The sequence below is a fragment of the Leucopleurus acutus genome (genome assembly GCF_964270905.1).
Source record: "Leucopleurus acutus genome assembly, chromosome: 13".
In the NCBI taxonomy this organism is placed as follows: domain Eukaryota; kingdom Metazoa; phylum Chordata; class Mammalia; order Artiodactyla; family Delphinidae; genus Leucopleurus; species Leucopleurus acutus.
Window position 1 is genome coordinate 64420331 of NC_139155.1, and position 13778 is coordinate 64434108.

Sequence of the window (13778 nt, forward strand, 5' to 3'; positions counted from 1 at the left end):
CTGTCCCGTCTCTACAGGCGACTCAGCTCACGGAGCGGCCAGCCTGCGTGAAGAAGGACTACTCCAACTTCATGGCATCCCTCAACCTGCGCAACCGCTACGCAGGCGAGGTAGCCGCCCGCCGGGTCGGGGCCCTCTAGCGTCCTCTCCTTCCTGGTGGGGGCGGGAGGTCTGTCTTGGGGGGAAGGTTTGGTTCTTGGAAGGAGTGGGAGCTCCTCTCTAGTGAAGTCTTGTGAATAAGAGAGCAACACCTTTCTTGGGAAAAAAAGTAATGTCCAACTCAAGAAGCACGTGGCTGATCTTGTTCAGCCCACGTGCAGGCAGCTCTGCTGTAGCTCAGTGTTGGATTCAGACATCAGGGCCGAGTCCCCGCCCTCGGGGACTGTCCAGAATGGTGGGAGCAGCACTTGTTTCTAGAGGAGGAGTTCCGGGGCACCATGCGCGGTGGCGGCAGCACCCAGACGAGCCTGTCACTCCGCGTGGGCAACGAAGCCCCGTGGTCCGGGTGACCAGGCCACATGTGCCTCCGCTGACCTTCCACAGGTGTATGGGATGATCCGCTTCTCAGACGCCACAGGCCAGACGTCTGACCTGAACAAAATGATGGTCCAGGAGCTGAAGGCAGCATTGGGCACGGGTGACCCTCAGCACTACACAGAGGCCATGTTCAAGCTGACGGCCATGCTCATCAGCAGCAAAGGTACCGCTCAGGCCTGGGCCACCTTGCTGTCCCAGGGAGCGAGTCCTGGCCACGCAGAGAGCCTGCGCTCCCCCGGGAGATCCCTGCGGCGTCACGCACAGGACTGGGGTGGGTGGGGCTGTAATTAAAAGGCCAGCGCTGTTCCGGCCGGTGCCAATTGTCCTGCTGACCCAGGGAGGCTGTGGGTCGACCTGTCGGGGCCTCTGAACAGCATGCATTTGGTTCCAGACTGTGACCCGCAGCTCCTCCATCACCTGTGCTGGGGTCCCCTCCAGATGTTCAACGAGCACGGCATGGAGACGGCCCTGGCCTGCTGGGAGTGGCTGCTGGCTGGCAAGAATGGAGTGGAAGTGCCGGTAAGACGCCGGCTGCAGGCGGCTGCGGGGTGAGAGGTGGAGAGACAGTCCTGGCCCCTTGAATGACAAGCGTGGAGACCCCGGGAAAGCCCCTCACCCTACAGGGCCTCATATGTAAGCAAGACTGTGATATTAAAGCCTGCCCACAGGACTGTCACTGGGACCAGAGGGAGTGTGTTAAAGGACCCAGTGGTGCTTGAAGCTGTTATTTTTCTAAAGCTCGGCAGGGGGAGCCATTTCTCCACAAGTAGACACGTGTTTATCCACAGTGACCTGCGTCCTACCTGCCGACTCTGGGACAGCAGCCCTCCTGCTGGAGGGGGCCCACGGGGAGGGTCTACACACCCTTTCAGCTGATGGGATGAACACCTAAGAACAGATTTATTTTTCAAAGATCCCATTAATTTTCACAGTAATGGGATTTGACATGTTTTTTCTGAGTTTCTTAAGATAATGAGATAAGTGGTCAGAAGGAGTGTTCTGTGTTTTTTGCCCCTGAGGGTCAGCTGGATAATTTCCAAGGATGGAACTGGAGTGTTCCAGGCGTGGAGGTGGCCGGCCGTAGTCCTACCTCCTCACGGAGTTTCTGTCCAGCTCACGGTGGCGGGCGTCTGTGGAGGGGCCAAGTCGGTTGTGTGGGGAGCAGAGACACTGGCCCCTGCCCCTCAGGAGGGAAGTCGGTTGGGTCTGGGCTCTCGCCTAGCTGGCTGTGCTGTCTTCAGGGTTCCAGGGCAGGTCCCTGCCTGTGTGTCGAGGGTGATGGCAAGGGGTCTGCGCAGAGTCTTTGCGAGGATGAGCCGACCTGGCCCACCTCATGGCAGCTGTTGTCACTGCAGGGCAGGGGCTCTTCAGTCACAGCTATGTCCCGCTCCGTCAGGACCCGTGTGTGTATTGTCTTCATCTGTGTTCACTGCTGTGTGTGATACACGCCTTGTAACAGTGCTGTCTGTGTTGTCAAATGCTTTTCCTAAGCCTTATGGGTGTATCCAGACCGTTTCCCCGTCCTCACTTACCTGTGTAAGCCTGGGTCTGTAGTTCTCCTCAGCGCTTCCTGGGCTGCAGGTGGGGGGAGTGAACTTGCAGCCTAGTTCACCTTCATCTTGTGCTTTGGCTGTTCTTCCTGGGTCTGTGATCCTAAGTTGCCTTTGGCATGTTACACACATCTATCATCTGTTGGCTTGCATTGTTCCTGGGGAGAAATCCACAAATTATCATCCTTTCTCAGTATGTGCTATTGTTTGTTTGTTTTTCCTTTTAGCTATTCTTAGGGTTTTTTTATCTTTGATTTTTAATAGTTTGACTTTGTTGTGCTTGGGTGTGGTTTTCTGTGTATTTTATGTTGGGATTCCTTGAACTTCCTAAATCTAGAGATGTCAGGTTTTTCATCAGACTTGGAAAGTTTCAGGCCAGTATTTCATTAAATATATTTTTTACCTGGTTCGCCCCTTCTCACTTGGGTTCCAGGGATGCCTGTGGTGCAGATGTTGTGACGATGGCAGTGTCCGAGGGTCATCAGCATTCTCTTGGGTTGTTTTCATTCTTTCTCTCGCTTTGGTCCATTTTCATTGGCCTCCTTCCAGTTCCCTAGTACTTCCTCCTGCCTTATTCATTCTGTTGTTAAACCTTTTTTTTTTTTTTTTTTTTTGCGGTATGTGGGCCTCTCACTGTTGTGGCCTCTCCCGTTGCAGAGCACAGGCTCCGGACGCGCAGGCTCAGCGGCCATGGCTCACGGGCCCAGCCGCTTTGCGGCATGTGGATCTTCCCGGACCAGGGCACGAACCCGTGTCCCCTGCATCGGCAGGCGGACTCTCAACCACTGTGCCAGCAGGGAAGCCCGTTAAACCATTTTTAATGTATTTTATTTCAGATATCATAATCCTCAGATCTAGTATTTCAGTTTCTTTTTTATACTTTGTATTTCTTTTTTATACTTTGTATTTTTTTCCCGAGAATTTCTGTATCTTCACCTTTTCTTTCTATCTTTTCTGGTAAATCTCTAAACATATTTATGATAATTATTTGAAAATCCTTATCTGGTCGGTTAGTTCTAGCATCAGGGTCATCTGTGTTCAAGTTTGTGACTGTGGACCTGACACTGTGTTTAGAAAAACAGTGGAGACTGAGGGGCCCTGCTGCTTTATCTTCTCCTTGTGCCTGGTGGCTGAAGTGAAGGCCGCACCCCCGAGGGGCTCATCTTGGCAAGAAGGGTGGGTTCTTCCTGCTTTACATCACACCTTCACATCTTCCTTTTTTTTTTTTTTTCTCTAGTTGCGGTGAGCAGGGGCTACTCTTCGTTGAAGTGCGCGGGCTTCTCATTGCAGTGGCTTTTCTTGTTGTGGAGCATAGGCTCTAGGCACGCGGGCTTCAGTAGTTGTGGCATGCAGGCTCAGTAGTTGTGGCTCACAGGCTCTAAAGCACAGGCTCAGTAGTTGTGGCACACAGGCTTAGTTGCTCCGCAGTATGTGGGATGTTCCCAGACCAGGGATCAAACCTGTGTCCCCTGCATTGGCAGGTAGATTCTTAACCACTGAGCCACCAGGGAAGTCCCCAAGGAGGGGTTTTTATGCCAAGCAAATTGCTACGTCATTTGGGGTCTGTCAGACTCCAGTCTGTCCCCTGCCTCTGCCATCATCAGTAGCTTGGCTGGCTTGAGGTTTCGGCCTTGGCAGGTCCGTCCACCACTTGTGCCAGACCTAGTGCTGGCCCCGGGCTGTTGGGCTCATCCTTCCCAGGGAAATGTGATCTCTCTCTGGAAAGCAGCTCTTGGCAGCTCTTCACCTGCCCTCCTCAACAGCCCGACAGCTATGTGTGGGTTTGGTGTCACCAAGCTCTTGCTGTTGGCTCAGGGCTGAAGGCTGTCTGTCTCCCTGCTCCTGGCCTCTGCAACGATCTGCTGTCCAGGCCCAGCTATGCTCCACACCCCGAAGTGGGGGCCGTTCCCCTATATTTCTATGTCTTTAGTATCATTGCACCCTGGTTTTTCATTTTTTCTATTATCTGCCAATGTTTGCTGGTTATGGAGCAGTTGGAAGGTATGAGCACAAAGAAGGAAACAAAAATCGTTCGTAGCCCCAACTCAGAGGCGGGTGCTGCTGGAGTCTTTTGCATTCGTGGGGAGATAAAGCCCGAGCAATCTTATTGGTCTGGCACAAGGGTCTGGGCCTTTGTTCCACTGAGACAGGAAAGAATTCTGGTCCCCTGGTTCTGTAACCCGTAACAAGAGCACAGGCCCAGACTGGCCCCCACCGTCCGGCAGTCTGTAAACGCCCAGACAAAATCCTCATGGCCCTCTCTGCCCCCCGACACTCCACGGCGAGCCTTAGTGAATCCTGTCAGGTCTACCTTTTATCTTTAAAGCATCTTCAGAATCTGACCACCTCCCAGCAGCCCGGCCCAGCCCCTGTCTCTCCCCTGCACTTGGAGACAACCCAGCCCCTGCTTTCCCCCCAGACCCCTCCACCTTCTCTACACAGAGGAACCAGGAAAATGGATCAGATCAGGACCCTCCCACGCCCGGACCTGTCCATGCTGCTTGTGCTCACGCAGAGCAGAGGTGGACGGTGTCTGACCAGCAAGGCCCCTCTGCCCCCTGTTGCCGCCACAGGCACCCTGCAATCCCTGCTGTCCCGGCCCCGGTGGGCTCCTGCTTTAGACTGCGGGTGCCACTCTCTCCCCGGCAGTGCTGTCCTCAAACAGGTTTTCTCCAGGGCTGGTCTGAGCTGTGTCCTCCACCTGGGGTCTCCCCAGCCGCCCTGCCTGAAATGCCGCCACGCCGTCCCCGCTTCCCTTCACGGCTGTTTGCCCCCAGCGGAGAACACCGTGCAGTCTGTAGGCTGCTTCTACTCAGCCTGGACCTGAGTTGTGTTTGTTCACACTCATGCCCCGAGCCTGGAAGGCAGGCCCTGGCCAAGGTGGCGACCAGGACGGGGGTACAAATGGTGGGCAGGCAACCTGGTGGGCTGCTCCCTTACCCTCCACCCTGCAACACGTTTGGCTGCAGGGGCGACCGCCGGGAGTCCATCCTTGTGTCGTGGATGGGCTTCTGTCTGCGCTGGACTCTGTCCTCACCTCATGGCCTCCAGATGGCTTCTGTGCCTGCAGGCAGGGAGGAGGGCAGAGGCGAGCATCACCTCCCTGCCTTCTTCCTCAGGGCTGCCCCAACTCCCACTGCTCACTCCTGCTAACGAGTGGGCGAGGGGACCTGAGACTGGCTGCCTGGCGCCCTGAGCAGCCATGGAATGGGAGGAGGGATGGGGTCCCCGTGTCCCCGCAGGGGCTCTGGATGCCCTGGAAGGAGCCGCTGGCTGTTGTCAGGCCACAGAGGCTGCTCCCCTGCGAACCCCTCACCCAGGCTGGTGGGGTCACAGGCTCCACGCGGCCCCCACAGTTCTTCCCTGAGCCTGGTTAGCGGCATAAAGGTGTCGTGTGGGGTCCATGGGGGTGGAGAGGAGGAACTGGGTTCTGGAGCCCGCCACGCCCCTGCCACTGCCAGCCCAGAGGCCCTGAGCAGGCGGCCTCCCCTGCGTGGTTTCCAGGCAGTGCTGTCACAGGTGGGCTGCACCACAAAGCAGGACACCTCCTGGCTATGGTCCAGGAGGGGCTTCTGGTGAAAAAAGGCTGGAAAGTGGGATCATGGGGAGATCTTAGTGATTTTTTTTTTCATACCTTCCTCGGTTTTCTAAATTTTGTTCAGTGAGCATATATTCCTTTTATGATTAAAAAAACAAAACAGGGGGCTTCCCTGGTGGCGCAGTGGTAGAGAGTCCGCCTGCCGATGCAGGGGACACGGGTTCGTGACCCGGTCCGGGAGGAGGCTGGGCCCGTGAGCCATGGCCGCTGAGCCTGCGCGTCCGGAGCCTGTGCTCTGCAACGGGAGAGGCCACAACAGAGGCCCACGTACCGCAAAAAAAAACCCAAAAAACCAGCAAGCCTTTTTCTGCGCCCCACGGAGGGGCTAACACCTGCATTCTTGCAGTTCATGCGGGAGATGGCGGGGGCCTGGCAGATGACAGTGGAGCAGAAGTTCGGCCTGTTTTCTGCGGAGATAAAGGAAGCAGACCCCTTGGCTGCGTCGGAAGCCAGTCAGCCCAAACCCTGTGCCCCCGAGGTGACCCCTCACTGCATCTGGATCGATGTACGTGCCCCCGTCTCCCCTGTGCTCCACCCACTCTTCCCCGGGGTCGGGACTCCAGGTTGAAGACTGCCCCACCTCGGGGGTAGCTGGCCCATCTCGCTCCCCACGCCCCGCCGGTCTCGTCCCTTTGCCCCGCAGACCCCACCTGCCCTCCTGTGGGCCTGAGCCCCTCCTTGGCAGGCAGTGGTGGCTGGAGGGTAGGCGGCCACCTGGCCCTGCCAGCAACATGGCCCCACCAGCAGCGTATCCCTTTCCATCCAGTTCCTGGTGCAGCGGTTCGAGATTGCCAAGTACTGCAGCTCTGACCAGGTGGAGATCTTCTCCAGCCTACTGCAGCGGTCCATGTCTCTGAGCATTGGGGGCACTGCGGGGAGCATGAACCGGCATGTGGCGGCCATCGGGCCCCGCTTCAAGTAAGAGCTCACCTCAGGGCCTGCTCCCCCGGGTTTCCTGTGGTTGGTCACTTGTTCACCAGAAACTGACCAAGTCCCCAGTACATGCAGGGCCCCTGGGAAAGGCATCCGCACATGATGGCCGAGGCCACCATGCCCTCTCGGGGCTGAGGACATGGGGCAGCGTGCTGTCCACAGCAGGGAAGTGTGCAGGAGGTGCTTCATGTGGGGACCCGGCCAGCCAAACACTGGGGGTGAGCAGCAGCAAAAGGATTCTGGTGACACACTGGAGAGGGAAAAACGGCCAGCTGTGTGGCAGAGCCTGGTGTGACAGCTCAGGCCCATTACCCTCTGAGGCCGATTGTGCCAATTGCACACCAAGCCCTGTGCAAAACCAGCAACACCGGGGGAGGGCACACACCCCAATAGGCAGCATGTGGCCCAGTGGGCCTCAAACCAGGTGCGGTGGTCAGGGGCGCTGTGTACACAGCAGGAGGGCCTGGCCTGGCATGGGGAGGGCTCTTGACTGGGCCTGCAGATACCTGGGGGGTCAGATGGAAGGAGGGTGAGGGGCCCCTGCAGGTGGGCACCACTCCCTCTACCTGTTCCCCTCCCTGAGCTCTTGACTCATGTTCCTGAAGCCCACTGGGCACGCCCTCGGGCCGTGCTTCTCAAACCAGTACCCAAGGGCTAGTTTTCTTTTTCCCTAATTTTCAGTCTGTTGTGGACCTATACTTTTACAAATTGCAACGAGAATGGGTTAGTAGGAGAGGATCCATGCTGGACCGTCCCAGCCATGGGAAGTGGCCATGGAGACGAGCAGGAGGGCTGCCCATTCCTGACCAGCGCGTCTGCAGATGCCTGCAGGGCAGCCCTGATCTTGCAGAATCCAAGCAGATTGTTCTTAGAACCTGAGTTCTACCTTCGTAGTCCCCGTAGGTGATGGTACCTCAGGGAGTGGTTTGCAGTTTGTGGGACCAAAGCTTCTGGCCGAGGGGCAGAGTCACACACACGTTGTTTTCCCCCCAACAAAAGTGAAGGTTTAAAAATCCTTTCGTAAGGCATCAGGGTACAGTAATCCGAGACAGGTGACCACCTGCCCGATCCACAGCCCTGGCGGGAGGGCTCTGCCGCCTGCAGGTGGGCCCTGAGCTCAGGGAGAGGTTTGCAGGAGGCGCCGCTCGCTGACTGGGGCCCTCTTGCAGGCTGCTGACCCTCGGCCTGACCCTCCTGCACGCGGACGTGCTTCCCAATGCGACCATCCGCAACGTGCTCCGCGAGAAAATCTACTCCACTGCCTTCGACTACTTCAGGTGCTGCCCCCACCCCACCCCCAGCCCCCAGGCCTGGGTCACTCGGCCTGCTGGGTGCCGACCCCCGGCTTAGTGGCCCGACTTCTCATTAGGAGGCTGCGCGCCCCACCTTGCCGCGCTTCCTGACTCCTAGACCCTGGCACTCACCCTCGTCCCTGGCTGTTTGCAGTTGTCCCCCAAAGTTCCCTACGCAGGGAGAGAAGAGGCTGCGTGAGGACATAAGCATAATGATTAAGTTCTGGACCGCCATGTTCTCAGATAAGAAGTACCTGACCGCCAGCCAGCTCGTTCCCCCAGGTGAGCCCCAGCCTCAGCTGTGCTGCATGGTCACCAGAGGCCCATGCCTGCCCGGTCACCTCTTCTCTGGCCGCTGCTGGGGAGCAGGAAGGAGGGCAGGGTCTCCAAGCAGACAGGCAGACACCCCCCGGTGTAACTTCCCAGCGCGGGGCCGTTCTCAGGGGCCCCCTGCATGCCCGACAGTCTGTATTGGACTACAGCCTATGTGCTGGGAGGGATAGGGCACGGTCCATTGTCACCTGGTGGGGCCAGTCTTACCGGCAGGTGACTCCAACATGGGGGGTCGTGGGAACGTCCCCTGATTCCAGGCACTTGCCCTGCAGCAGTTGGGGACCAGGGGCAGTTTTCTGGAAGAGGTGACGTGTGAGCTGCATCTTGGAGCATGGAGGGTGGACGGGGTCAGGGAAAGGCGCTGAAGTGGGAGCCAGCAGCCGCCCCACAGGAGGAAGCCCTGCTCTTGTTTCTCTGAAGCATGTAGCTGGTCACGCGCCCAGGCTGGGGGAGGCGCGTGTCTCTGCAGGCAGACCCACATGGACAGCCTGGCCGCCACGAAAGGGAAAAGCAGGCACAGTGATTGTAAGCAGCTCTTGGCTCCACTCAGAGCAGGGCAGGCAGCCCTGCCATCTGTCCCCACGGGTCCCCGAGTCATCGCCATGTAGGAGGACACTGGGAGGTCAGTGCCATAATTGATCAAGGCGGCTCCTCGATTTGCTTTGCTTTGGGCTCAGGGGAACATAACACACTTTAGAAAACTTCCATCTGCAGTGGTTCATGAGGAACTTTGCAGACGCCTGGTTCGTCCAGGGAAGCCGTCACCGGCCATCTCCCCCACCTGCTCCCCCACAGCTGCTTTGTCTGTGGTGAAGGTCCATACACCTCTTTTTAGAATGCTGTGTCTGTCCACAGATAACCAGGACACCCGGAGCAATCTGGACATAGCGGTTGGCTCGCGCCAGCAGGCTACACAGGGCTGGATCAACACCTACCCGCTGTCTAGCGGCATGTCCACCATCTCCAAGAAGTCAGGTCGGTGGGGCTTTGCTGCCGGGTCCCTTGGGTCCTCAGGGTCATAGAGCAGCTCCAAGGGACACTCTGTGCCCTCCCCACCCCCATCCCCAGGCATGTCCAAGAAGACCAACCGGGGCTCCCAGCTGCACAAGTACTACATGAAGCGCCGGACGCTGCTGCTGTCCCTGCTGGTGAGGCCCGTGCGCCATGCCTGCAGCGCTGGGGTGGGGGAGGGGCGCGGCCATGCAGAGGCACATCTGTGTCTGTGTCCCTTACCAGGCCACTGAGATCGAGCGTCTCATCACGTGGTACAACCCACTGTCAGCCCCAGAGCTAGAGCTGGACCAGGCTGGAGAGAGCAGCGTGGCCAACTGGAGGTCCAAGTACATCAGCCTGAGCGAGAAGCAGTGGAAGGACAATGTGAACCTCGCCTGGAACATCTCTCCTCATCTGGCCGTGCAGCTGCCAGCCAGGTGGGCTGCCTGAGAGGCCGTGCCGGAGGTCCAGCACAAGGCACCTGGCGGGGGAAGGGCACGTGTCACAGCCAAGGACTGTAAGGGAAGAGCCATCGTAGCCCTAGATGCTCCCCAGTCCTGTACAGTGGTAGGGTCTGTCCTGCCAGGGGCCCAGCACCCCGGAGCCCGAGGAGATAACATCAGGGCACCCCAGGGCCTCACCTTGTTTGATGAGGAAAGGAAACACCTGTGGTTACTCTGGGAGGTAGGCCTGGGGGGTCTGTGTTGGTTCCTGGGTGGCATCTTCAGGCAGCAGGCTACTCAGAGGGGCGGCTGGCAACCGAGTGTCCTGTGAGCTGTCCTGAGGCAGCTCTTAACAGGGACAGGACTCAGGCTGGTAGGTGCTGAGAGGGGCTTCCCAGGCCCCCTGTGCTGAATCCCAGTAGACTCCATGTGCCTGCGTGCAGGGTGGGCCTTTCTTCCCCGGAGCCCATGGTGCATACTTACTGCTTCCTTCTTCGGGTCCTAAGTCCTCCTCAGGACAGGATCGCAGCCTGACGGTATTTAGGCAGCAGCTGCCTGCCTTAGCCTTGGGCGGTCACACCTGAACACTTTGCACCCACCCTCCCACCTGCTAGCGTGCCTTCTGGCCCACGGGTGCCACAACGTGGATGGGTGCTTTGGGGGCCAGGCCAAGGGAGGTGTCCTTGGAAGGATCATTCCTGCTCCAAGGAGTTCTGCCCTTGGGTCACAGCCGGTCACAGTAAACACCATGTCAGTAGCCACAGTGCTCATATGTCACTGGGTGTTGGTCCACATCACTTAGTCCAGGGTTCCCCCAGCCCCCGTCTTCAATGTCTGCCACCCACACCCTCTTTGCCTGCAGGTTCAAAAACACAGAAGCTATCGGCAATGAGGTGACCCGTCTGGTTCGCTTGGACCCAGGAGCCGTTAGTGACATCCCCGAAGCCATCAAGGTAGCATGGCGGGTAGCGTGCCAAGGCCTGGTCCTAAGTGCACAGAAACAAAACTGCCTCCAGGAATGCCTGGAGGCGAGGAACACAACCAAAACCCACTGACCACAGTGGTACCACGATTTTTCTGATCTTTTGTGTTATCTACTCTTTGGATGAAACATTTACTGTGTTTACAGTAGAAAAACGTTGAGTGTATTTCACCCTGGTTGAAGTTGTGCTGTTGTATGTAATGTGTCAGAAGCTGTTATAAATGCCTTGCAGTTTTCACTCCTTGGGGCCATCCCTGTGACTCCCTTCTTCCTCCCCAGTTCCTGGTCACCTGGCACACCATCGACGCTGATGCCCCCGAGCTCAGCCATGTGCTGTGCTGGGCACCCGCAGACCCACCCACAGGCCTGTCCTACTTCTCCAGCATGTACCCGCCGCACCCACTCACGGCGCAGTACGGGGTCAAAGTCCTACGGTCCTTCCCGCCGGTGAGCCCATCTGCTGGGTCGACCTCGGGGGGCTGCCCAGCCCCACGGGGGGACAGAGGGCAGGCCTGATTGAGGGTGAGGACGTGTCCTGGGGGTGGAGTGACAGCAGGGCCAGTCCAGGTGGGGTGGGGCCCTGGGACCCCTGTCCTGCCTGGTGCTCTCACCCCTTCCTGAGTCATGACTGCTCCTCCCCCACCACACAGGATGCGATCCTGTTCTACATCCCCCAGATTGTGCAGGCCCTCAGGTATGACAAGGTAAGGCATGCAGCACAGGCCGACCAGCCTGGAGGGCCGGGCGGGCAGTGGGACGGAGCCCAGGAGCAGGGCCACTGAGCTGGGACCTGGGCCCGAGGTCTCTCACCCCCATGTGGTCATCCAGCACCCGAGGCCCAGTCCTGCTGTGCTGGGTGAACAGGTTCTGGAAACATTGCCGGCTGCTTCTTCAGGGTGGGTGACCTGGCCTGGGACCCGTACCTGCTGGATGGGGGTCTCAGCAGGTCCCCTAGCTCCCAAATCCAGCTCCCCTTCTCCTGGGGGGAGTGGCCAAGGGGTTGGAGGAGACAGCATGTGTATTAGTGAGCTCAGGCCACCCTGGCAAAGTACACAGACTCGGGGCTTAAACTACAGGGAGCTCGTTCCACACAGTCTGGAGGCTGGACATCTGAGATCCAGGTGTCAGCAGGGCTGGTTTGCCCAAGGCCCTCTCCTTGCCATGTAGACGGCGGCTTCTCCCTGTATCCCCACATGGCTGTCCATTTGTTTGTGTCCTAATCTCTTCTTATAAGGATACAAGTCAGATCGGATCAGGGCCCCCTACTGATCTCATGTAACTTCATCAGTTCTTTAAAGGCCTATATCCAAATAGTCACATTCTGTGGGGCGGGGGGGGGGGGACTTCAACATATGAATGGGGGGTGGGGGTGGATAATTCAGCCTTAACAGTGTACATGCACATAGGGGCCTGGCAAAGGGCCTGGCCAGAAAACACCCACGGGGTGACCACAGCCCGGAGCCCTCACCACCCGCGCTTCATCACAGTGCCACACCCAAGCCTGTGTCTGAGGGCAGCAGCGTCTACCCCTCCTGCTCCTGCCCATACACCCCCCTGCCCTGGGCCCACAGGGCCCCAGAACACCCCATGCCCTGGCCAAGCCTGGAGACCCTGCACTGGAGGTTGCACATTCATGGTTCATCTTTAGATCTAGTTGTTGGGTTAGAATTGGGTTATTTGAAGTTTGACCTGTTTGGGAAGCCCACCCACCCAAGTTGAGGACATCTGTCCAAGGAATACTTTACCAGATGGACCGCAAGTGACTGTGGGGAGGGAGAGGCTGCACCCCAGGAATCTTCCAGAAAGGCCAGCTGCCTTTGTAACCTAGAACATGGGAATTCAGCCTGAGCTGGGAGTGACGCAGGGTTTTCTGGGACCCGTCCGTCACTGGGCAGCGTCTTCTAGACAGCAGTCCACAGGGGCGCATTTGAAACCTGCCTGCCCACGCGTCATGCTTGACGACAGCAGAAGCTGGTTAGAGTCCAGGGCTTAGAGTCCAGAGGAGGGAACAGAGGAGACAAAAGCTGGTGCATGCCTGCATAGACAAAGACCCCGGCGGCTGGCCAGCCAGCTGGACTCGGGCTCAACTCCGCCACGCAGGAGAGGTGCTCACAGCCGGCACCGCTCGACCACGCTTCTTTCTGGGTCTGCCAAGCGTGGAGTCATTGCTGCTTGGGTGAGAGTGGCCTCTCTTGGTGGAGTGTGGCCAGCCTGGGCTGACCTTGCTTTCCTACAGATGGGCTATGTGCGGGAGTATATTCTGTGGGCGGCATCCAAGTCCCAGCTCCTGGCACACCAATTCATCTGGAACATGAAGACGAACATCTATGTGGATGAAGAGGGGCACCAGAAAGACCGTGAGTGCCTGTCCCTCGGACCCCACCCCGTCCTCACTACCTGCCCAGGGTCATCATTCCTCCACTCCCACCTCTGACCCCTGCCTGGCCCCCAAGACCCTGTGGCTCCATCTGCAGCTCCACGGGCAGCGCTTCCCAACCCAGGTCATCTCAGGACCCTCACACCCTTGAAAACTACAGACCCTCAAAGAGCTTGGGTTTATGTGGCCTTGGGCCATCCATGCTCACCAACATTAGAAATTAAAAATAGAGGGCTTCCCTGGTGGCGCAGTGGTTAAGAATCTGCCTGCCAATGCAGGGGACAAGGGTTTGAGCCCTGGTCTGGGAAGATCCCACATGCCGTGGAGCAACTAAGCCCGTGCGCCACAACTACTGAGCCTGTGCTCTAGAGCCCGCGAGCCACAACTACTGAGCCAGTGTGCCACAACTACTGAAGCCCGCGCGCCTAGAGCCCATACTCCGCAACAAGAGAAGCCACCGCAGTGAGAAGCCCGCGCACCGCAACGAAGAGTAGCCCCCGCTCGTCGCAACCAGAGAAAGCCTGCGTGCAGCAACAAAGCCCCAAAGCAGCCTAAATTAAAAATAAAAAAAAATAAAAAAATAGAGACCCATCTCACATAAACATAACTTTTAAAGAAGTGAGCGAGAAGAGTAGCATTGTTTAACACGTTTACAGGCCCCTTTAGTGCCTGTGGGAGATGAGGTCATCAGTGCGGTGCGAGAGCCCCTCACTCTGCCTCTGCATTTCATGTCAGAATAT

The 13778-nt window shown here is 57.8% G+C and overlaps 1 protein-coding gene across 5 annotated transcripts in view; it reads left to right on the forward strand.

Moving 5' to 3' along the window:
• The window catches only part of PI4KA (phosphatidylinositol 4-kinase alpha), a 95297-nt gene that overhangs the window by 73389 nt on the left and 8130 nt on the right, over positions 1-13778 (forward strand). For 4 of the 5 annotated variants that reach the window (XM_082853416.1, XM_082853418.1, XM_082853420.1 and 1 more), the window contains 14 exons: positions 18-110; positions 544-700; positions 929-1056; positions 6032-6190; positions 6452-6603; positions 7788-7895; positions 8065-8192; positions 9099-9218; positions 9312-9391; positions 9480-9673; positions 10542-10632; positions 10941-11108; positions 11312-11365; positions 12898-13018. In XM_082853416.1, the coding sequence (XP_082709542.1) occupies positions 18-110; positions 544-700; positions 929-1056; positions 6032-6190; positions 6452-6603; positions 7788-7895; positions 8065-8192; positions 9099-9218; positions 9312-9391; positions 9480-9673; positions 10542-10632; positions 10941-11108; positions 11312-11365; positions 12898-13018 (1753 nt within the window). The remainder of the gene's footprint in view (positions 1-17; positions 111-543; positions 701-928; positions 1057-6031; positions 6191-6451; positions 6604-7787; positions 7896-8064; positions 8193-9098; positions 9219-9311; positions 9392-9479; positions 9674-10541; positions 10633-10940; positions 11109-11311; positions 11366-12897; positions 13019-13778) is intronic. The other variant, XM_082853417.1, reaches the window with a different exon arrangement.